The sequence below is a fragment of the Trachinotus anak genome, unplaced genomic scaffold, assembly GCF_046630095.1.
Source record: "Trachinotus anak isolate AG129_WGS33_773 ecotype Australia unplaced genomic scaffold, CSIRO_AGI_Tana_v1 ptg000015l, whole genome shotgun sequence".
Taxonomy (NCBI): Eukaryota; Metazoa; Chordata; class Actinopteri; order Carangiformes; family Carangidae; genus Trachinotus; species Trachinotus anak.
Genome location: NW_027273866.1, coordinates 14,650,540 through 14,674,752, shown reverse-complemented (window position 1 = coordinate 14,674,752; position 24,213 = coordinate 14,650,540). Strand labels below are relative to the sequence as shown.

General features: G+C 39.4%; 3 protein-coding genes across 3 annotated transcripts; 2 read left to right on the top strand and 1 right to left on the bottom strand.

The window, feature by feature from the left end:
* Positions 1-701: 701 nt before the first annotated feature.
* gmfb (glia maturation factor, beta) lies at positions 702-9,914 on the bottom strand. The gene is made up of 7 exons (XM_071497746.1): positions 9,767-9,914; positions 6,759-6,855; positions 5,401-5,450; positions 5,207-5,256; positions 4,840-4,922; positions 4,676-4,749; positions 702-4,339 (listed from the first exon to the last, which is right to left on the bottom strand). The coding sequence occupies exons 1-7, from the start codon at positions 9,767-9,769 to the stop codon at positions 4,268-4,270; spliced, it is 429 nt and encodes a 142-aa protein (XP_071353847.1). The 5' UTR covers positions 9,770-9,914; the 3' UTR covers positions 702-4,267.
* A 1,496-nt stretch (positions 9,915-11,410) lies between these two features.
* On the top strand, positions 11,411-17,274 carry lgals3a (lectin, galactoside binding soluble 3a). Its single transcript, XM_071498492.1, has 6 exons — positions 11,411-11,561; positions 11,949-11,966; positions 12,057-12,773; positions 13,965-14,053; positions 14,469-14,625; positions 16,209-17,274. The coding sequence occupies exons 2-6, from the start codon at positions 11,952-11,954 to the stop codon at positions 16,362-16,364; spliced, it is 1,134 nt and encodes a 377-aa protein (XP_071354593.1). The 5' UTR covers positions 11,411-11,561; positions 11,949-11,951; the 3' UTR covers positions 16,365-17,274.
* A 1,554-nt stretch (positions 17,275-18,828) lies between these two features.
* On the top strand, positions 18,829-24,037 carry synj2bp (synaptojanin 2 binding protein). Its single transcript, XM_071498496.1, has 4 exons — positions 18,829-19,023; positions 19,574-19,710; positions 20,446-20,541; positions 21,939-24,037. Exons 1-4 carry the CDS (start codon positions 18,960-18,962, stop codon positions 22,071-22,073), a joined length of 432 nt encoding a protein of 143 aa, XP_071354597.1. The 5' UTR covers positions 18,829-18,959; the 3' UTR covers positions 22,074-24,037.
* The last annotated feature ends 176 nt before the right edge of the window (positions 24,038-24,213 follow it).

The window sequence follows — 24,213 nt, the reverse complement described above, 5'->3', positions numbered from 1 at the left end:
ATATTGGAACTTGCCACAGTTGTTCTGTGGAGGACCCAGACTGTCTCAGTGTCCTCTGTCTCTTCATGTAACCCCAGACTGACTCCATGATGCTGAGATCAGGGATCTGTGAGGCTCAGACCATCTGCTGCAGGACTCCTTGTTCTTGTCTCTGTAAGTAAAGATAGTAAAAGTGGTAAAAAAAAAAAAAAAGTAAAAGGTTGTTGTTTACATTATATTTCATATTTCATATTTTGTATTTTAATATTTTTATTTGCACCGTGGGTCCAAGACCGTAATTTCAATTATGCTGTATGTTCTGTATGTGTAGCATGATTGACAATAAAGCTGACTTTGACTTTGAGACTGAATTTGGGAACGATCAGCTGTCTCCCTGATAGTACTGATGAAGTTTAAGAATCTAAACATCTAAAGTGTCTTAAACTTTTGCACAGAACTGTATCTTTATGTTCATGCATGAACTGTACATATAATAACTTATTTACCCATATAGTATTTATTTTATTCATTTTTATTGCTGGAATTGGTGTCGCTTTTGCTGCACTATTGCTCACTCTCTCCATTTTAGTGCAAAATCAAATTGCAAAGATTTCTGGGGTTTTCTTGTGGCCAATGCTGGACCAAATATAAAAAAAACACATGTGCTCATCATACAACCGTATATGTCAGTTTAAAACAGCAGTCATCTGAAAACAGAGAGGTAAACATAGCTGTCATTTTATTTGGACAATAGGACAATAGACACTTTATAAAGTATGGGAAAATACAAATATCTCAAGTTTCACTGATGCCATGAGGCAGCTGATTATGATACACATTTCAGGTGTTTTTTATTAAAAAGGAAAGCGAATAGTAGGCATTTGTTCAGAGAGGACACCGAAAGCTGAACAACACATTTGCAGGTTACAGAAAAAGACTCAAAAGGCCAAATATACCGTATAACAGGCTCACCATATAAAAGGAAAAGCTATTAGATCCACAGGACATAACCAGATACATGGCTCAAAACCAAAGGGAACTCTTTTTCCAATAGACCCTCTACTGGGGAAATAAGTTTCTGATGTGTGACCAGTGTGCAGTCTGTCACATCCCAGTTCCATGAAAATATATAAAAGAGGGTTGTTGGTATGTAAATATTCTAGATAGAGTAAGAACGCAGCCGAGATGCAACTGTTTGAGATGCAACTGTCAGAGTCAAATCAAATTAATTTAATAGTTCAAGATAAAATTCTCTGTTCTGAAAGAAAACATGCAGCAGAACAGCAAATTCTTGAATGTGCCATCAGGAAACCTCTGTCAGATTTATGCAAACTGTTCAGAGATCTGTTAAAGTGTGCACTTCTTATACAGTAGCTCTCCACATTTTAGAGGTTTTGAGAATTTCCTTTGAACCAGAGAACAGCTAAACACGTTTTTATGCATTCACATCGAAAGCAGTACATTGCACATATTTCAAGTGAAATACTAAGACTGTTTCAGAGTTAGCCTGTATTGCTTTTGTCAAAACAATCCTTACGCTTCAGTCAACAGACACCCTTGATTTCAGGCTGACTGTGCATTTTTGAAAGTCTAAAAGGGTTTAGCAGGTTTTAGGGCCATAAAATGTCCTTTACCCATAAAGGATAGCAAACAGCTTCAGCTCAAGTGAGAACAGAAACCATTACGAGTATAATAATTACCCAGATGGAATTCAGTTTTTCTGCTACAGCAGCATAATATCAAGCTGATAGTTTAAACCTTAGTTCTGACGTTAACAGTAGAGAGAAAAACAAGTGATTACAGTTGTTTCCCGTTGTTTCCGTGAGGCTAAACCTTGCCTGACATGTAAACCATAAATGATTATTGTCTAACATTTGACATCACTGAATGATTTTGACAGGACACACTGCGATTGTGCGTACATGCTGTATCTTTGAGTCTGGTCTTTAAAAAAAGAAGTTGTTTCTATTATTTAATATCACCAGGATTATACTTTAACAGAAGAAAGAAAATATCTCTTGGACTTTAAAAAAAAAAAAAAAAAAGATTAGTGTTGTAGAAAAAAAGAATCCCCAACAAAGCTTTTTCAATCACCATCTATTTTTCTCACAAAACATATTTGTGTCATATTTTCATTTTGGCCTCATGGTTTTTTCAAAACAGACATAAATATGACACAAAATGTCAGACAAGGCATTGGTATGGTAGACTTAGCAGTATGACATCATACATTAAGTGGTGATTTCTGGCCTTGAGGTTTTAAATCAGCCACAACCGTCCCTTATCTGTTCCCAAGGTACGAGTTTCTCTGTACGAGACGACACTGATGAGGGAATGTGTGAAATTCATTTGTGCCTATTATTCTTTATTAGGGTCAGACCAATAAACTGAGCTGATATCAGGCTTTTATGAAGAGTCAGAAATCTGCTTTTTGAGTCATCAACACTGGTATAATGGAGGTCACATAAAATCATTCAGTAGCACCTACAGTGTAATTTTCTTTGCAGATGTTCAGTACATTTATTTAGCTTTTAACTATCTGAAGCTGGTTACTTTGTTAAGAGCTGTTAATCTGATAAGCATTAGTTGATTTGGTTCAGAGTGTTACTGTGCTGCACTAGTCCACGTGCAGTTTTAGGAGGATTTTCAGCAGGAAGCGGGAAAGAAGTGTATTTTTGGGGGTGTGAAAATAGCCAAAAATATAAAATAGAGTCCATAAGCGTGTGGAAAGTGACACATTTTTTGTTGTTCTGACTGTGTACTCCAGCACATTGAATATGAAACGTGCTCAAAGCTAAAAATTAGGCTTCTTAACCTACGTCTGTCTTTAATTACAAACCCAATATGACAGAATACAGGTCAAACAACAAAAAGTGCAACTGTTTAAATACTTAAGGACATAGGCACAATATATGACCTGCTGGCACATTAAATTCCCAATTGTCAGTATCAGCCTTGAAAAAGTTATATTGGTCCAACCCTGATCTTTATGGAAAATGCTGTACTTTACCTACCAAGTCTAAATTTTTAAGCACAACTGGCGTTTGGAGGAGTCACATCGTCATTCTTGAAGCTGCGACCACCACGAAGCAATCAAAGTGGCTTTACATCAGAACTGAGCACAACATTCATAAACACTAATAACAGTAATAGCTATAATGCACAATATTAGATAACAATCTCCCTAAAGACACAGAAACCCAGTAGCCCAGTAGAGTAGAAAGCGGGCAGGTGACGCTGCCCTGTGTGCAGTGTTTTTAAGACTGTCATGGTCACTGGAGACGAGGGTTTGTTGTATAAATTGTTCAGTCTGGAATGTTTCAGTGGGAATATCGTTTCCTGGGGTGTCGGTGCAGGTGATGCACACACCGATGTGATCTGATGACGGACTCACAAGGGCACTTCTGCACCGTGTGACGGCCCCTCCCTAACCTGTAGTGTGGGTGTAGTTCAGGGCTTCTGTGTGCAGGAGAGGGTACAACACATCATATATACTGCAAGTCTGAGGAGAGCCTCTTGTCAAAAGGTCGTAGTGTTATTGAGTTTGTTACTTAAATCATAATTTAAATGCCCTTAAACAAATACTGAAGGAGAAACTGACTAAACTCAGAATTGGTCTCTGAACTGTACCTTTGTTCAGGCAGGAAGTTTGTTTTACACAACAAATGGAAATGAATGCTATAAAGTATGTTTACAGAACCCTAGATACACCAGAGAAATAAAAAAAAAAAATCTAAAAGTAAGCCTCCCTCAAATTATGAAAAAAAAATTAAACATAAAAAGGTGTAAACTACTTAAGGAAACAGAAACTGTTGTTAAAACGCCTTTAAATTCTCCTGAATGAAAATGTTTAGGAAGGGCGGATCAGTACTATCAATTTCTGTTACTTCAAGAGCTATGGGAGTGTTAATTCAATACAGACACTTAACTGGCACATGGAGAGATCGTATGGGAGACAAAAGCAGACCTGCGTCAAACAGTATTTTCAGTTTTAGGCGGCCAGATGGGTGAGCTTTAGTAAGTGTCTCAGATGTTGACAGTCACAGGAACGTAATGTAACTCCTGCGACTGTCCGAACCGTCAGACAAACTATGAGTAGTAATAAACTGCAAACTCCACCACAGAGGCCTAAAACTGAGAACAGAGAGTGTTTTCACACAGTATTTAAATCAGGACTGGTACGAGGAGGAGGGAAACGTTAACTATGGTGTGTTCTCCCCCAGAGATGACACAAGCTGTGCATCCTGGATCCTCCTCACTTCCCAGGCCTCTGGATAACGTGACGGCTTTAGCGGAAGAAGCCAAGTTTCTCTCTAAGCCACTCCTCTGTGAGGTCCTCCGTGTTTCTGATCTCAAACACCTGAAAAGGAAAAAACAAATCTTTTAAAATGCGTGGAGCTTTACTTAATGAAAAACTGTCATTCAGTTTGTTGTAAGATCAAAATGAGTCTTTTAAATTTAATAATTTTTCAACATTTTTAAAAGCATATTTTCCTTCATCATTATGGGTTGTATGACAATATTTTATCCTTTAGCAGTTAAATCTACAACATAATAAAGTGTGCCAAAACTAAAGGGGTCTGAATACAGTCTGAAGCCACTGTATATTAGATCTTAATTAATTCAGTACTGTCACTTTAAGAACTCTACTTTATTATGTGTTAGCATTAGATGAGTTAATCATTGTGGAATTAACCTTGGTCAGTTCAACAGTTTGCACCAGCTTGTTTTTGCTTCCCGCGTACATCATCTGCTGCTCTGGCCTGCAACCTGCCGAACACAAATAACCCGACATTCAGAAATGTGACGGAGCAGTAACTTTACATCTGTAATCAAACATGACTCCAGACATGTTCTTACCCACTGGGCTGGAGAAGATGAAGCAGAGGGGATAAGACACACGTCCATCATCATGTTGGTACTTGTAACTGTAGACGATAAATGTTCTTGGTGCTAAGGACAGTTCACATATTTCACATCAGGACTCAGTGAAGTGTAGCACAGTCAAGTCTGACTGAAAATAATGCGAAATTAAATTTAAAATCATCTATTTCAAGCAAAAAAAAAAAAAAACACCTTAAAACAATCTAAAAAAAATAATTGATGTGTTACAGGAAGGTGAGAGCAATAAAATAATCACTTATAACAATTCATAATAAACTACAATAACATCGCAGACAGTGAGTGGAGGATCATTAAAATACTGTTGAAATAAGACAAAGGATATCGTGGCTGTCTCTCGGGCAGTTCATCCTTCAGATCATCAGGAGAAATGTCCTAAAACAAGACAAACATGTCCTGAACAGTTGGGTAATGTCTGAAGTTACACTTTATGTAAACAAACTATTACACATTAACATTTAGCAGAGGTCAGACCAAAACAAAATTCACCAAATTCATTACCCCTGATAGATCACTTACCTCATGCTCTTCGTCAAGAATAACAAGCTGCTTGTCTTTGTCAATCTTCACTGAAGGGTAAAAAAAAAAAAAATTTAAAGTCAGTGACAGCATGGAAGCTTTAGCTGTAATCATAGTAGTTTACTGAGTTTTAAAGTACATCATTTTAAGAGAATGAGATACAGAGAAAAAAAACAAATAAAGTTGTTTTAATTTTCTTCATATTTCCTATTGCAAATCTGCTTTGCCTCCTCCTACACTCCTGTATTAATCCAGTTTAGCAGCAACGACGTTGTGACCCAGAGATGATGGAGGACAAAGCTTAAGCTGAGTTTGATGCAGAAACTGATGCAGCACTACACCGTCTAACACGTGCACTCACAGCATCCGTCTATCCTCCAGCCATATACTGTCGCTAGCTCACAATCCCTGATATCATGTTAAATTTCCTTTTTTATTATGTAGGTTACTTGACACAACACCTGTTTTCAGCTGTTGGCTTTAAAGCCAGGAACACATCAAGGAGACTTTTAAAATCCTAACCAAAAATGTAAGAGCTTGAAATACACTTATTTGCTTATATATCAATTTTATCATTTAACTCTGAGCAAGAAAGAAATAAGATTAATTCCCAAAATGTTGAACTATTCCTTTAATCACTAAAGATTGTGCTTTAAAGTCAAAGACAAGCATAATTATATTCGAGCCCTTCCTCTCTACGACAACCAGCTTTTTAACCCGCCTTTAAGCGTGGCCTTTGAAGACAGCACCTCTGCGATCCAACACGATCGGCCGACTCATTGTCTGTACTGGTTCTTTACGAGTAAACCCTGCCCTTAATCCGAGCACTAAGTCCCCTGAGTTTGGTGAAATTCTCCTTTAATTGTCAGCTGACAGGAAGTCAGTGAACAGAACTGAGCTTGACCCTGGATTCCACACCACAATAAACCAAGCAGCTTGACTGGAAACTAAAATCTGTTCCTGGAAATATTTGAGTGTGTGATGCAGTCGCTGAATTTAGATGAATGTAAACCTTCATTGGTTTGATGCGGGAGTTTTAAGAGGCAGAGTGGCCGCCTCCTTCTTGTTCCACACAGCAGGAGGCAGTGACCAATCTGCTCGCTGTGTCAGCGTTAATGATGCATTTAACCCTCAAGCCCCGGTTTACGGCTCAGACTTTACTGAAGGAGGGCGAGTTTTGGGAGGTGACCCAATTCTGCAAAATGCTAACGATTCTGAAACAGTAAAAATAAAAAGACTCACGGCAGCATCGTATTTCAGTGATTCCACTTGCACCTGAGACTCTTCACAGACCTTGAAGACTTTATCATTTAATTAAAAAAAAATAGAGAGGCACAAAATGTGGCGCTGGTACTCACTGACGATGGCAGCATTGTTGGTCTCCTTCCGGAAACGGAACTCCCTCAGCTTTTTAACCAGATCTTCATCCACATCACACACCACCAGTGATTCACTCTGATGGAAAATAAACAGGCAAACACAACGATGAGGTCAAAGTCATAAAAACACTCATCATGTATTCATTCAGCTTTACACACAGCTCATCTAGCACCAGAAGAAAATGAACCAGACGATATCAGAAATGTGCTGGAGGTCATGATCCACTTGTTAATGCTTTGCCTTGATATTAAAAGGGTCTTGAAGGCTGGAACTGATTTACTGTCCTCACTGTTAGATGGACAGACTCCCTCCTGTCAGGCCACATGTTTACTTAGAAAACAGCTTCTGAGTGTGAAGCAAAAGCAAACACGGTGCCTTAATACATGTGTGTTTCTGACAGGAAACAGTTCGTCTTAATGAAGCGGAACACACAGACAAATAACTACTACTGTGTAAATAACCAGCTGAAACTAAACAGTATGTGGACTTCTCAACAATGGAGCAAGAAGCTTATGCCCCTGAACAAAATCCTCCAAAATAAAGTGATCAATAATGAGAGTAGTAATGGCCGTACAGAATAATTCCTTTGTCAAGTTTTGTTGCTTATAATCAAAAAAAAGATTATTAAAAAAAAAAAAAGATGCTAAACAAGTAATGTTTAACACAATTTGACAGATATCTGCAGAGGGTTTGGATGTATGGGAGACAGCTGCAGAGTCTCAGACTGTAGCTCGAGGTGGTTTTCATGCACTTGATTGCTTTACAAGCTGGACAGCTATGTGTTAGTGGCAATGGGTTAATTATAGTAGCTCGAATTACAAAGCCAGTGTTAAAGTAAGAACTGTCTTTAAACTATCTTTCTGCAGGAGTCACAGTTTCCTCAATATATATGTATATATCACAAATAGCACATTTTATTTATAGCTTTTGTGAATGTGATTTGACTGTAACAAATAATTGAACTAAACCCATTTTATTCCTGAATTGATCGTCCAAAAACATACAGAATTTAATCTAAAAGAATATGAGAATATCTTGGTATTTCACATCACTGGGAGTGGTATGTATGCATTGTACTCGCACACAGGACAATCCCTGCTTTTTTCCTGTCTTCTTGCTGTTGTTGTTTTGTTTTTTAATAAACTCTGACTTCACTGTGTCTCTGCCTATTGTTGTAATAACTGGATATTGAGTGTTTATATCTTTTAAACTATCTTTCTGCAGGAGGCAAAACTAATCTGAGCCAGACAAAGAACAAAACAGTAGGATTTCATTGGTCTGAACCTGTCACGTCCACACACACAACATTACATAACTCCAGCACAAAGACATAAACTCTTTAAGAGTCTCTGAATTCTATAATTACACCTTCCTGAACAGATGGCTGGTGGGAGTCAGGATTTCACTGAGCTCAGGGAGAAATCTTTGCAGATTAAAAAGAGACTAGAGTGTCTGTGGCTGGGACTCTTAAAAAAACAAACAAAAAAAACAAAAAAAAAAAACAGGATGCATAGGAAAAAGATGAGGAAGAGGCATGACAATAAAAGCCGGAGGTGACTTCTCGTTTAAATTCCTCAGTGGAAACTTAAACTATCCGCTTAATCTAAAACATCTTATGTGAAAATGAGAAGCTAACACCGTCCTGATGTTGGTCGCAGTCAAAAACCCTGGGAAACATTATTCATCATGATTTTGGCGAGCTAGCATGAAGGCAGCTCCCAAAACCGAGACGTGTTCAAACACATCACTGGAGCCACATTACAGGAAGCCCGTCACTTAGCTCTTCAAAATAAAAGCAACGTCTGGAAGAGTAGAGAGCGGTACAGATGATTAGTCTTTAAGATGCTTAAAAGCTTGTTCATTTTACTCTGATCTGTCTTCAGTCACAGTATTTTACAGCTCAGTTTTGTCCGTCCAACAGTCCAAAGATAAGCTAAACTATCACACTTAAAGCTGGAACTAGCTCATGTTTGATATTAATTATTTTAATCGTTTATTAGTTGCTGACTGATTTTCTGTATAAAACTCTTAATACGAAGAGTCAAACTGACTAAATTTAAATTCTTCAAATTAAACATAATTTGTTGTGCTTACATGCAGTGTAAGTATAAACCACAAAATAACATGCTCAGTCCTCAGAATACATCCACCTCATGGTAGCACATGTTTAGTTTTAGTTTAATACTTCATTTACAAATTACTGAAACAAAAAACCTCATTCCCCTCATTTTAAAAGACATACATTTATGGCAGTAGTGAAAAGAAAAAATAAATAAATTTCAAAATAAATAAATAGTGGTTTGCTGTAATGATTTATGTTTTTCATCATTCCACACCTACAGTAGCTCACTGCATTTGTATTTTATATTTAATGTTAAAAGTGGTTGAAAAATCTTGTTTTATTGAATAAAATACAAACTCTGATCAACATGAAATAGACAAAGTAAACCAAAGCTGTGAAGCTTGGTGCTCCAGGGCCAATGAATAAAGGTTCTCAAATTTCAGTCTTGCTCTACATTATTTCAAAGATTCAGCAAAATTTGATAATGGCTCTCTTATTGTAAAATGAAGCTCTGATCAACATGCAACCCTGTACATCCACATTGTTACACTGCTCTGAGAAACCTAGACTTATATATTATCCACTATAGTACAGACCAAATTAAAAAATAGTCATTCTGTGTAAAGAGTTTTAACAACAGAAACTATTTCAATCATTATTTTCACCGAAATCAATTTATGTTCGAGCACATGGGATTTATTTTGAAATCCAACGCCGGAAAACCGTCGATGCTTTTCTGTCCGACTTGACACAATGGACAGAGGGTGGAACTATAATGCTAAGCTAGCAGGCTAACGCTAGCCAATCTGCGACCTTACTTTTCCCTCCATGGTCCCCGGAACTTCACTTTAGTTGCGAGCACACGGTTGAAACGCAGACACGAAGCCACCGACAGGTCTCCCGTAAAAACCCGGAACAACTCACCATAGTCGCAGAGTTCAGGTTCCCCGGAGCTGCAGCCGCTGCTCTGACTGGAAGCGACGCTTTCGATGTGTGTTTTACTTCACATCATCTTGTGACCGGTTTGGCCAATCCCACACAAGGCAAGCGCCCCCTTCTTCAACAGTTGGTCATAAATCTGTCTTACTACTGTCACGCAGTCCTAGTACTTCATTACAAACAGTTTAAATAAACAGGAAGCCTCATAAACAGGCGCACATTAATATTTTACAGTTATTTAATATGATGAAAACGAGTCTGTGTAAAATGATTAGCATTAAATAGGTGGCAGACTGTGCCTGGGCTGTAGACAGTATTTTTAACATACTAATACTAATTTGACCAGTCATTTACAAAAACCCTGTAGTTTCCTGACTATATTTTTCATAATATTGCACATTTTATTTATTAATAACATTCAGTTCAGTAAAATTCATAACAGTTTGTATGAATTTGGTGTTTTTTTTAGTCATTTAGTGGCATTTAGTCTATCAAAATTATAAATGCACTGTAAAATGTGCCAAAAGTTGAGTATATATTTATATAATTATATCTACTTTGCATCTGCTTAGGCTCAACAGCCATGTGCCCCCCAAATATCATCTGAACACCATGTCCCAGCCATCATCATGACCCAAACTCTTCCACATGTTATTAAAGCCCCTGAACTCACAGTAATATCACATAGGCCATGACCTTAATATCCTCAGTAGCTAAAACCCTGTCTTTAACTTATGTATTTAAAAAAAAACTTTGTAGTTTGCCCAGATTGTCTGTTAAAGGAGAATTTTCCTTAAGTGGGGAACCCAAAAGTTGTTATTATGGTTTATAAGTGACCTCTAAAGCATTAGTAAATTGTGTATGTAATTGTGCTTTATCAGGAAGTGGTGCTCACAGGACTTTCTTCTTCTTGGTTTTGTTTTTTGGTGATATAAATACATCTGAACCTGTACCATGCCGCACATTTACATATACACAGATATGTATGAACACACCTGAATGTAAAACAGTGTATTATACACACTTACATATCTATATTCATACACACTTATATATTTATAATCATATACACTTACATATTTATATTCATACACACTTATATATTTATAATCATATACACTTACATATTTATATTCATACACACTTATATATTTATATTCATATACACTTACATATCTATATTCATACACACTTATATATTTATATTCATACACACTTATATATTTATATTCATACACACCCACATATTTATATTCATACACACTTACATATCTATATTCATACACACTTATATATTTATATTCATATACAGCCACATATTTATATTCATATACAGCCACATATTTATATTCATACACACTTACATATCTAGAAGCAAAAATAAAACACTCCCATACCCCTTTCCCACCACAATGACAATGATAATATTATAAAATGTAACGAAATAACTAAAAACAAATAAAATAAAATAATTAAAAAAAAGGAAACTGCTCCCAGACTTTTATTTTTTTCTTTTTTAATTTGTTTCATGCTCTCATTTCCTTTCCACCTTTACATAACTTGTGGGGTGTGTACGAGTGTGTGTGTGTGTGTGTGTGTGCGCGTGTGTGTCAGACTACGTCATCAGCCTTCCTTCTTCATGAGTTGTAGTTGTGTGAGCAGAGCTAACGTTAGCTTGTAGTCCTGTCCCTCGGCAGGCAGCTGAGCTAGCTGGGCTAACTGGATAAACCATCGCTGTTAGCCGCTACTATCACCCGAGAGGAGTCCATCTTCTGGCGAGGTAGCTTCCACTTACTTCAGCCTCCTTTAAAAAACAGTGAAGCTGGAATAAACAAACGAGCTAAACCACCTGAATGTTAACCAACAGTTAGCCGCTGTTAGCTAGGTCCGCAGCCAACTGTGTAACATCAGTGAACTTGGTATTTTAAGAACTAAATCCCCGTTAATGTTGCAGCTAAAGTCGGTGGAGCCTCTGTATAGTTTTGTCGTAAAGAAATTTCAGTTCAGTCCAGCTGTTCTGACTCTTCCCAAGTGGATTTAGTTGATCAGCAGTCGGGGATGGAAACATTTAGTGTTCCTCTGTGAGACCTGCCCTCCAGTGTTTGACAGTTTGCTAGTTACAGCCACTTGATGAAACTAATGAAAGTTGTGTCTTGTTTTGTTGTAGGTCATGGCAGATTTCTCGGTGAGTTCCTGAATTTAATGTGTTTTTATTTACTGGTGACAAGGAAAAATGTACTTTACTATTTAAATCTTACTTTCTCTTCCACTTCAGCTGGCAGATGCTTTAGGAGACGACACCCAGGGCCAGGCGAAGAAAATAGGCAACACTAACCCGTCTGCTCCTGCCAGCAATCCTGCACCTCCTGCAAATCCGGGATGGCCTGGTTCAGCCCCCGGAGCTCCCACCCAGCCCTCTGCTCCCAGTGACTACGCTGGTGGATCATCAGGCCCTGGAGCGCCGGGGCAGTTCCCGTTCCCTTCTGGTCCTGGAGCACCAGGGCAATACCCAGGACCTCCTTCAGCACCTGGTGGGTTCCCCCCTGGTCCTGGGATACCTGGACAATATCCACCTGCACCAGGAGCTCCTGGGCAGTTCCCCTCCAGCCCTGGAGCCCCTGGGCAGTTCCCTGGGCAGTACCCACCTGAAGGAGCTCCAGGACAGCTACCTGGAGGGCCCGTTCCATACCCAACTGGACCATTTCCTTCTGGCCCTGGAGCTCCTCCGGGGCCTTATCCAAATGCGCCTTTCCCAGGTGGCCAGCCAGGAGGAGGCAACGGCATGTACGGACCAGGCGCTCCAGGTGGATTCCCCCCTCCAGCCGGCCCTGGCTCTTTCCCTGCATTCCCTGCTGGAGGCTTTCCCCCTATACCCACTGGGTCATGGGGACCACCCGCAGGTGGAGGCTTCCCTCCTGCTCCCGGCCCCTTTGGTCCTGGCCCTGGGCCTATGGGTCCATATGGCGGGCCTGCTGCTCCAGGTGGCATGCTGGTGAGTACTGACGCTGCTTATGAATAACATTATATTGCTTGCTTGCTGCATTTCTTTGCTGATGTGTTTTTGCTGTGGTGTGCAGTGGAGCATCTATCTTGGTGTGGTACTCTGTGGGATTCAAGGTGGGAAGTTACAACCAGCTACCAGCTAAATGAACTGAAATTGAGTGATTCAGCTCTACTCTAGCACAAGGTTTCTTCTGAAATATTCAACTGGGCTCATTTGGTGTCTGCCTACTGTTGCAGCTGGTGGAAAAAGAAAGTTCCTGCCTTGTTGGTATTTACTGCAGGATGGTGACTTTATTGTGAGGGCTGTATTTGGATTATTCTTTCTGTCTTTGGCTCTGCTGGGGTGCAAAGCAAAACTTAATACAGAATCTACAAATATTCAAAAGTAGTTATCAAAAAATGTATTTTTGTCTTTCAGCCCAGATATAATCCACCACATTATTGAAAGCATTGAACTCAACTTTTCAGTCGGACAAGGACGTCACTTCCAGAATCACCATATGGTTTGATTAGTGTCAAAGACTGAATAAACATATATATACCAATACACAATATACAGTTATGTTTTCATAAAGTGCAACATGATTTAAAATTTACACTTTTACACAAAACGCATGATTAATGTATTAAGACACCTAAGTTCTGTTGAAATCACAGTTTGTATGTTTATCACTCTTTGCACAATGACTTGTCACTTTTGTACATGATTGTGATTAAAAGGTGTTTTTTGTCATTTTCCTCTGAAGTCACTTTGTACAGCTGATGCCTTGATGTTGTAAAAATGTTGAAGACGGATTTTACTTTGTCATTGTCTCCACTTATCATTATGAATTGCATAAGAGTGGAAAAAGGTGATGACTCATTGGGGAGTTGCTGTAGAAATGTGGGCAGGGTCAAAGCCTTGAAAATGTTTAACTAAAAATTGCCTGTTTATCCTAATGACATTCAGCACTGAACTGTGTATGACCGTGTTCAGACTGTTATTGATAAAGTGTGAGCCTTTCTGCAGTTGTCCGTGGGGATGTAATCAGCAGGGTAAACAGTGTTTGCAATTTCTGTAACTTGCTTAATTAAAACATTAAGACATGAAAGAACGCATAAGAAGAAATATCTTCATTTCAAAATAAAACATAACAAATAAATGTACTGTGATGATCTAAAATGTAAACATGTCTTGCAGATGGTGCCGTACGATCTCCCTCTTCATGCTGGAATTATGCCACGACTTTTGATCACAGTAGTTGGGGAGCCCATACCTGGTGCGGACAGGTACGAACAAGAGTCTGCCACAAATTCTGCTGTCAGTGATGCTCCATGTTTGGGGAAGAAACACAACTGAATGCCTGATAACAACCCTGCATCCATCCTAATCCTCCAGATCATGACATTGTTGTCATCATCCACACGTGATTCACATGATTAGCGTTGGCCCACCTCCACTCTGCACCACTTCCTTCCTCTTTAACATGGAGCTGTTGACCATAAAAGGAGGCTTTTGTTCTGCAAAATGAAAATGAAAATACTCTTTCCACAATTAATCATCATTCTAATTTATTAACTTTTTTTGTTCAAGCCACTTTTATCTGTTATTAATTGTATATTGGAAGAATGATTAGATGTCCGCAGCAGCACATAGTCCTACTCATCTGTTTTTTTTTTTTTGGGGTTTTTTTTCTCTTGGCAGGTTCAATGTTGACTTCATCAAAGGTCAAGATGTCGTCTTTCATTTCAATCCTCGATTTAATGAGCAAACCATTGTTAGAAACTCCAACCTGGGTGGATGCTGGGGGCCAGAGGAGAGGGAAGGAGGCTTCCCGTTTGTCCAGGGACGACGTTTTGAGGTAAAGTGTTACAGTCGCGGAGCTGCTGCAAAGATTAGAAAACTCAAAAACCTGAATATATCATAGATAATTGAGCCTCTCATTGTCTTCTATGAACTATTGTGGGTGTGTATAGAGAAGATTTGACTTTTTTGTAGCATTTTTGCTGTTTTATAAATGATTATGGGGGTGATATACAACAATAGTCCCCAAATGGAACTAGAAAGATGGGACTACTTACACCTCCTCCACCTTCACCCACTCCTTATTAGGACATTAACTTTGTTGACCTCACATTACTCCCACCACAGCTCAGCCCAACTTTAACCTAGGCAGAGGTCTAAAGAGCAGATTACGTGAAAACGCCTATGCAGGTGTGGTCCCTTGAACATCACACAAATGACCAATTCAGGCAAATGCTGCAGCAGGGGGACCTTTGTCCCAAGCTGTCACCCAGCTCGATAGTGGCTGCTAATTGCTCAGTTGGCCATGGAAGGAAGGGGAGTGGAGATATTCTTCACCCTGCATGTCCTGTGTGTCACACAAGATATTGAAAATGGGCGAAACTCACATACTAGACTTGTTAGTCACAGGTACATAGTGCGACCTCACTGTATGCACAACACCTAAATCTACAGCTGTTTAAGTACACACCAGTGCAACGTCATCGACATCAGACCAGAATTCAACCAGTTATGTTGCAGTTTAATGCCACTGAAAATGGTCACTGGTCAAATGTTATTGTTGCAGTGGATATTCACCTAGAAAAAGCTATTTAAACAGATCATGATCTGCATGTTAAAATATATTCCTGTTAGGACAAGTAGGCTTAGACTTGTTGCATTATTTACAGTACAACAGGTTTACTAGTAAACCTTGAACATACAGATTAAAAGTAGTTACAGTCACTGAGGATTAAAACACAAAAAGATAAATTTCCATTGTGAACGTTCACAGGTAACAGCATGAGCCAAATGGATACAGACCAACAATCCAAACGATACTGTAAATCACGCCTTAAATGAAAGAGAATCAAAGTAAAAGTACACCAAGTAAAAGTAAACTACCATGTGTCACAGTCATGGGCAGACGTATGATTTAACTCTTTCATATCAGTGGGGAAAGAGGTGTTTAATCTTTCAGGTCCCCTTCAAACGTTGCTAACGCAGCTTTAAAGCTTTTAAGACATTTTTACTTGACATTTTGCTTGCTTTGCTTGTATTAGCTTAATGTCATTAAGTCACATTTGGGGCTGCAACGAATCGTTATTTTCATCATTAGTTTGGTCTATGAAATAAATAATAAAATATAAATATGATCATATTTTCCCAGAGCCCAAGCTGTCTTCATATTACCTGTTTTGTTCAAACACTCCCAACCCCAAAGGCTTTTAGTTTACTGTCACAGAAGACAAAGAAAACCAGCAAATATTTACAATGGAGGAGATGGAACCCTTGATTTTTTTTGGCATTTTGCTTAAAAAATGACTTAAGTGTTAATTAATCAATTAATTTTCTCTTGCTGGAGCAATCGTTTCAGCTCAAGTTGAATTCCCCACAGTTGCCTGCCTTGTGCTGACTGGTTCTCTCTCGCTCTCCCTGCAGCTGAAGATCCTTGTGGAGGAGGACATGTTTAAAGTGGCGGTGGACGGCACTCACCTGCTGGAGTACGAGCACAGAGTCGGCGGGCTGGAGGAAGTGACCCTGCTGCGAGTCAACGGGGACGTCAGCCTCTACAGCGCGGCCCCGAGCATGATCTGAATCTCAGAGCTGCTCAACCACACGCTGTGCAGGAGACATAGTTCAAACGTTACCACTGTATCTCTGTATTTGAAATCCACTCAAATACCTTGATGCATTCGATGGAATTTGCAAGGCACAAGAGTCAGCACAGTGCAGTCTTTGCTCTCCTGGTAGATTAACCCAGGTCTGCACACTATTATCCTATTCTTTTCTTTTTTTCTTTTTTTACTGGATGACTTCTCATTTTATAGCCACTCACAATCAGATATATTTTACGACATAACAGCGTAGTATTCAATGAGTTGAAGTGCATTTAAAATAATAGATATTTTAAGGAAATACTAATTTATTCCTAATGAAAAGATTGTAGGCCAAGTGGAAGAGTGTGATGTGTCCTAAACATTTCACATATTTTCCACTAGTATGCTGTATTTTGTTTACAGTACGTGTATGCTTATCATTCTGTCCTTTTATAGCGAAACCTTGATTAAGCCTTTGTAACGCATGAGAGTGTGACGATGCTGAAAATCAACGTGGTCTCCTTTTCAAAGTCGTATATCAGTGCTGGCCAACACACAGTAGGCTCATGATGAAGTTTCTTAAAATGTATTTAAATACAGACTCTGATCTCCTCCTTGGTTTAATCCTCTGGAGCCCTTGCGCTGGAGGGTCCCGGGACGTTTTACGATTTATGATTTCATGTTGAAGTCAGATCAACTTCTGCAAAAATGTAACGTCCAAATTTAAGAAAAATTTAGAAAAGGGGAGGAATGGGGTCTCTGATTTGTTGCCAAAGATAACAGTGGTACAGTATTTTGAGATTGTTTGCTTATAATAAAAGGGCAACAAACAAATGCTGACTAATTGCTGTTTTATTCAGAATAGTACCTACCTGCCTGCACATGTAATAAACATTTGTTTCCATCAACACCTTTTTATTTTTCCCCAAAAATGGAGAAAGCTAATCCTCTGTTAGCATTCAACAGAAGGTTTCCAGAGCGTGCCTCTGTGTATCGGACATATTACACTAACAGAGTGTAAATCATTGATCGCACTTCCTGTTACACTTGCTACAGTGACAGCTATAGTTGCTGTTTATTTTACAGATCAACAGTTAACATACAAAACAAGGAAGGCTGAATATTCTCAGAGATCCAGGTCATGTTATCTATGAAAGCTTGAATTGAGGGCAACTGGAAGAAAACACTGATGTTTTCTTGGTACACTCTGGGCCCCTTAATACCAATCAATCATGGCTTGAAAGCCGCAGCCTATTAGAGTATTGCTTCTGACCATGTGCATCCCTTAATGGCCACGAGTTACCATCTCCTCATGGCTATTTCCAGCTTGATTGCGGCCTCCCCGGTCACCAGATCTGAATCCAATAAAAACCTCTGGGATGTGGTAGAACAAGAGACGAACGTGCAGCTGACAGATCTGCAGAAATGATCTGATGCAATCACTCCAACATGGATCAGAAAGTTTCCAACACCTTGAGGAATCACTGGCATAAAGAACAGAGGTTGGAGCAACGGGAGGCCTGATAAAGTTTCAGTGAGTGTAAACCTGAAATACAGTATTTTTATATTTTGATATTGCTGAATCCTTCCTCCATCACTGATCATTTAAAATTACAATAATAATTCTAATTATGATAATAATTACTGACCTGCCAACAGCAGCCCTGCCTCTTCAACATTAAAAAGATAAGCTGTCATTTTAAGTGTGCATGTGTGCGCAGCCTAGGAAGTACTCCTTACAGTAGTAATAGTAACATTACTACAGTATGTAGTAATATTACATTGTGTGGGGGCGTATGATTTGTTTTTGTTTTTTTCAATAAAGCTTTATTGACAGAAAATATTCAATACAAAGACAGATATTATTAATGCATCTTCATACAAACATTTGAACAACATCCAGGGGGGTTGGCTAATAAATGAATACAGAGAACAAAGAGCACAAATTATATGTCTTTACAGCTTTCTTGTTATCCGAGTCACAGATACTCTGCATGTATTGTTCCGTTTCCCTTTGGAAAGCCACAAAGCAGGGCTTAGAGTGACTACATTTAGCTTTGTGTATGTGATATTTCCCTAATGTTATTATCAAGTTTATGACATGCAGTTCTTTCTGTTTCTTACTTTTGACATCATGGACACCAAAGAGCATCCTGTTCCAGTCTAAAGAAAAATCAGTCTCCACTGTGATGTGGCTCATCACCTCTCTGCAGAAGGTGGCTGCAGACTGACAGGTGACACAGTTTCAGTCACACAGAACAGTTCACACATAAATCTTTCCTAAATTTCAACAGATAAAGTTTGGCAGAGTAATATCTGTGAATTAGTTCACTTTATTTGTAATTAAGTGTGGGGGCGTATGACTTGTGGTATTTTGAATCTGTGCTCCCTGATCCGTAGTTCAAAGGTCAGCCTGCATTTCCGCCTCAGCCCATCAGGGGGCAGCACCCCCCCCCCCCCCGACTGGACCGAAGGAGGCAAACCGAAACTCCTCAATGAGTTCACCTTCAGATAAATAGTCCCCCCCCCTCCTCCTCCTCTGCCTTTTCTCTCTCTAAAGACTTACTTCAATCGCTCCGTGGCCCCCGGCGACATGAACGGCTCTCTGCGCCCCTCGTCCAGCGTCGTGGACGTCCAGCTGCGGCGGGGGCCGGCAGGTAAGCGGCTCGCTCGGCGGGCGGTTAGCGCGAAGCTAGCTACGTAGCAGCGCTGAAGCTAAGTGAGCACCCGACGAGCTAACGGCTAATTCGCGTGTGAAACCTGAAGAAAAAGCCTCCTCCCAGCATGTGTTGTGTACTGCGAACAAGGAAAGAGTTCAGCGGGAGCCGGTCGAGCTCCAACAGCCGCGTGTAGCTGTAATAACTTTGATTTATGCGCTTTGATGGTGTGTTTGGAAGTAACGGCCTGTCAGACTGACAGTTTCTCTGCTGAGGCCAGGGGCAGTTCAGAGGGTTTATTAGGGCTTAAAGAGAGTAATGTGTGGTTTACACCTGGGATCTGTTATGTAACATTCAATGAACTGACCTTTCTTTGAGTGGCAGCTCAGTGTTGGAGGGATTTCTCTTGAACTTTGATCAAGTGAGATAAATGGTATGATCGGATCAGCAGCCTCTGCCCTGGTAAACATTAGATTTGTGCCTATTGAGTTTTTACTCAAAAACGTATGTTTCATGCCAGTAATTGTTTTTATCTGTCTTTTTTTTCCAGGCTTGGGCTTCAATATAGTTGGGGGTGTGGACCAGCAGTTTGTTGTGAATGACAGTGGCATTTATGTGTCCAAAATAAAAGATGATGGAGCTGCAGCCTTGGATGGGAGACTCCAAGAAGGGGACAAGATCTTGGCGGTAATAAATGTTGATTATTATCCAGGAGGTGTGGGATGTAGAGGAGAATATCTTATATGTCACCTCCACAACATTTAAACAGTTCTGGCTTCACAAGATTACACTTGTTACTACATTATTTATCCACTGATTGAAACATGGGTGTAGTTTTGTACATTCCTCAATAAAAAAACGAATAAAATATGATCCAGCATACCTACATTTATGTGCAATTATATCAATTTGGTAAATAATAAATTATGATGAACTTAAGTCATAGTGATTTCTATAATAATTGTTGTGTATTAAAAAAAATTAAATGCCGTGTTTTCTCCGTTAAAGCACTAACCCACCTTAAAATCCCATTACATTCCCCTGATAGAGACTTGATACTGTATGATGGATCATTTTAAAGTGCACCATTTACTGCTTTAACTCTGACTGCAGCAGCCTCCTGAAGGCAGCCTGTCTGTAGCCCGTGGGCAAAAAGTCAGCAAATCACTTTGCTTCTACTGGTTAGGATTACTGCTTTAAGCATACAGTAATAATTGAGGCTAAGATGAGGGTATCGATGATTTTGTCAAATCCAGCTCCAGGTAGGTGAATAGTCAGAGGACACTGTTTAGATAGATTTTAGTGAGTACATTAAATTGAAACCATTTGGGGGACATCAATGGGATTTTGAAAACTCTGCAGCAGAAATTACAAACTAAATATTTAATTAGTTTTATGTCTCATGTGGGTTGTATACCTTAGATCAATGGAGTCAAGCTGGAGAATCGGACACACAAAGCTGCAGTGGAGCTGTTCAGGACAGCAGGGGAGGACGTGGAGCTCCGCATTATGAAAAAGGTAAGAGGCACGATGCTGTAAATGAATTCTTCCTCCTATTCAGTTGTTTCCAAACACATCTCACAGTGCAGACTGTGTGTTATGGTGCTCATTGCTCCTGACAGTCAACAAGCAACAGCTAGTAAAGCTAAAGCAAAATGGTGGCCTTAACAACATCCATCTGAATCAAAGTAGCTTTTTCCTGTATGGCACAGCACAACTGGTGTTATTCCTCAAAGGCTGAAGTTTTAGCCTATTTTCTTTTAATCATTTTCGGGGCAGTGGTTTCTGTTTCAGATGTCACTTTATCAGTGAACTATGTCCCCCTGCGAAGGATTACAGGTGAAGTCAGGGCAACATTTAGTTCCACTTTCTGTGTTACTGTAATTTCTCTGGGCAATAGTGCTCCACAGCAGCATGATGAGGACAAAGAGATGGAGGTTTACTACACCTCTGCAGGAAACCAGTGTGTAAAACTTGAAAACTAAGCTTTGCACATGGAGTGTTTTCTTTCTGTTAATTATAAAACTCATGTTTTTAGCGGTTAGATAAGCCTACTGTTGTTTCAGTTTGCGTCAATGCTACTTGCTGCTTTATTTGGGTACAGTAGCGTCTTGGCAGCAAGTTGAACCCAGGCCTCCAGTCACAGTCAAATGTGTCTTGGCTTCTTTTCTCCTTCTCGACTTTTGGTTTGGTGGAATTAGTGGAATGGACGAAACTGTTTTGGCAGCAGGTTTGGAGAGTCGGGCCATTTATGGACAGAAATCTCACCCACTGGTGTTTAGGAGACTTGAATTTCACTCTGAAAGCCTTGCCCATGTTTTTTGGCTTTGCTTTAGCCAGTAAATACTGGACATACTTTTTATTTGAGCTGTCCCAGAGCACGACATATGTTTTTACAGTAAACAATTTTCTGACCTTATTTTAGGCAGACAGTAGTATCTGGTTTGAGTTGATAATCCTTCTATGGTCGTCATGGTCCACAGTTGCTAATGAACCATAGCTCTGACAAAGCCAGGAAGTGGACCTCATTTTATAAGCAAAAACATCAAATATTTGCTGTTTCCAGCTTCTCAGATGGGATGATCTGATGTCTCTCATTGTCACATGATCGTAAACTTTGAGTTTTTAACAGTTTGTGAAATAAAATAACACATTTGAAAATGTGAAAATACCTTTTTCTGTGAGAACTTCTAACATTTTTCACCATTTACTGAAAGTTTACAGACGAAACAATAAATTGATTAAACAAACAAATATTCAGAAGATTAATTGATAATGAAAATAATCATTAACTGGAAGTTTGCTCAACAGTGTAATCCAGGTTGTAATGGATAACAACTATTGCATTTCTGTGTAAATATCACCTCGAGTGCAGCTGTAATGTTTATTCGTGTTTTCATATCTGTGTCTTGCAGTTGCCTCTTCACATGAACGGACCCTCACCCTCAAATTCAGAGTCTTCTGGGTTTTCTCTGGGAATTCTGGCTTTTGTGGGAGTTGCCGCCCTCTTTGCATTCATTTACATGCGGCACACTAGGAAACACTTTTAACTAAGCCGCCGACGTCTGTATATTATTTTTAAGATCAACAACTTTGCTAAAGGCCAAAGAAGCGAATGAGGGAACAAACTCTAAACAGTAGAGCTTATTTTATTTGATTTGTAGGTGTTGGTGTCACGATGAGTTTCTCCATCTTCATGTTTATTATGTGATTAATGGTAGCTTCTTGACACCCTTCCTATGCAAAAGGATGCTCTCTTACCACAGAGATTACTTCTAATAGATAACGTGTGATGGGAAGGAGATGGAGGAGGATGTACACATGACATTCCTGCTGCTGGGCTGAGCTGGGCTGAGCTCGAACAAACAGTTGAATGCAGAAAACTATTAAAACCTTGGGTCAAGTCAGACTGACTCAAACTTCAGGGTCCATTCACAAACTGAAAGACAGTGTTGTGTTCAGTCACTCGTACGCCTGCACCCCCAGAGCTGAATGGCAGATCTGTCTGAGGGGCAGCGTGAGAGGAACCCATTCCTGTATTTTCAGTTTGTCGCCGTTCTGGGTTTGATTTTCATTTTTGCTCTGTTGCACAGAATCATGGGAGGAGCAGCATCCTGCTGTGCTGCTTAGATTGAGCTGGGGCTTGAAAAAGTCTGCAGTTAATCTGATAAACTGTGTCCCATAATGGACTTTTTGAGTGCCTTTTGCTGTATACTCCAAGTATATGGTTCTTGTTGCTCCTTATCTTTGCACAAAATGAAAATCAACCCACTCCATCCATTGATACCAAATTGATGGATACAGCTGGCGTTTTTTTTTTGGTCTTACTGTCAACAAATCCCATAAGAAGCTCCAAACCAAAGTTAGTTTATCTCATAATACTTCAGCCACAAGCCCATTTCTTTAGAGACAGTTTACAGATGAATTGTTTCATTTTCAAAAACGGCTCAGTAATCCCTTAAAACAGCTGGGCACTGGAGGTTTTAGCAAATGCTACTAAAACAAGAGGAAATTGCGCATTTATTTGGGACTATTTTTATCTGTGGATTAATACACATTCAGTGCACTAGTGAGTTTTTCTGGCAGCAGGGAAGTGTATATGTGATTGAGTCAAAATAAACTGTAGTGCCCATGTTTATGTTAACACAGTGTGGCTCATTTTTAATAGTTAACAATGGAGCGCTATGGGACAGAGAAATAAGATGAATCAGGAAATACTTGTTTGTAAAATTGATTTATTGTTGGGATTTGTTGACAGAAAGAAAAACATATCACCAGACGTGTCCATCAAAGCAAATGTATATTCTTGTTCAGAGATTCACCAAGTAGTTTCACTTTGAAGAGTTTATTATAAAGCATCACATGTTCAGTCAGGGTGAACCATTAAATATGTATATAATGTTGTGGGCAGCCCACTTCCTAATGTACAGTCACAGCTGAAGACTCTGAGAGACGCTGTCATGTTTGTGTCAGCCATTTTAAAACGTTCTCCTAATTTTGCATCGAAGTCAATGCTTGTAATCACACCGCACCTTCCGCTAAGGGACTTTTCTTGTGGGATAAATATGAAAATTTGAGTATGTTGTAAGAAAGGGAAGGAGTTGTTCTCTTGTGTGCAGGACCAACAGCTTGAAACTGAAAAGCAGCTTGAGCCAGTTCCATTTAAAGGAGAGTAAGAGATGTGTCGCTGTCAACAACTTTAAATGTTTTTTTTTTTTTTTTGCACTAGCCACAATCATGGAACTCCTCCAGTAACGGCCATAGAGCAGATGAATTGTATGAATATGTTTGTGCTGGGTGTATTTGTTCTCATTTGTCGGTCTGCAGCGCATCTATCATGTAATTGTCTCTGACTGTATGTGGCTCTTGTTGTCTGTAAATACATGTCATGTCGCTCTGCTGATTGGGACTGTGAATATGTGCAGTATACCAGAGTAGATCAAAGGCACTACTAAATTATGCAAATACTGTGTGTTTGACATCCAGGCACCCATTAAAATTCATGTTGAATTCACTTGGTTTTCCCCATTTTTTTCATTTAGGGGCAAGGAATTCATATATTTCACTTAAATCTATAAATGGCATTACAATTGATATTGACTGATAAAAATGAGCATTATTGGGATGGATAGGGTCCCACCACTACGTCAAAATCTTGAGTTTTTTATATATATATGTGTATAAAAACAC

Bases quoted from the DNA above. Each gene is read 5' to 3' on its own strand.
- lgals3a (XM_071498492.1), top strand. The intron at 12,774-13,964 runs GTGAGTACTGAC...CATGTCTTGCAG, and splicing joins CTGCTCCAGGTGGCATGCTG to ATGGTGCCGTACGATCTCCC. The intron at 14,626-16,208 runs GTAAAGTGTTAC...CTCTCCCTGCAG, and splicing joins TCCAGGGACGACGTTTTGAG to CTGAAGATCCTTGTGGAGGA.
- synj2bp (XM_071498496.1), top strand. From the start codon at position 18,960: ATGAACGGCTCTCTGCGCCCCTCGTCCAGCGTCGTGGACGTCCAGCTG. The intron at 19,024-19,573 runs GTAAGCGGCTCG...TTTTTTTTCCAG, and splicing joins GCTGCGGCGGGGGCCGGCAG to GCTTGGGCTTCAATATAGTT. The intron at 19,711-20,445 runs GTAATAAATGTT...TGTATACCTTAG, and splicing joins AAGGGGACAAGATCTTGGCG to ATCAATGGAGTCAAGCTGGA.
- gmfb (XM_071497746.1), bottom strand. The intron at 5,257-5,400 runs GTAAGTGATCTA...GTCTTGTTTTAG, and splicing joins TTCTTGACGAAGAGCATGAG to GACATTTCTCCTGATGATCT. The intron at 4,750-4,839 runs GTAAGAACATGT...TGTGTTCGGCAG, and splicing joins CATCTTCTCCAGCCCAGTGG to GTTGCAGGCCAGAGCAGCAG.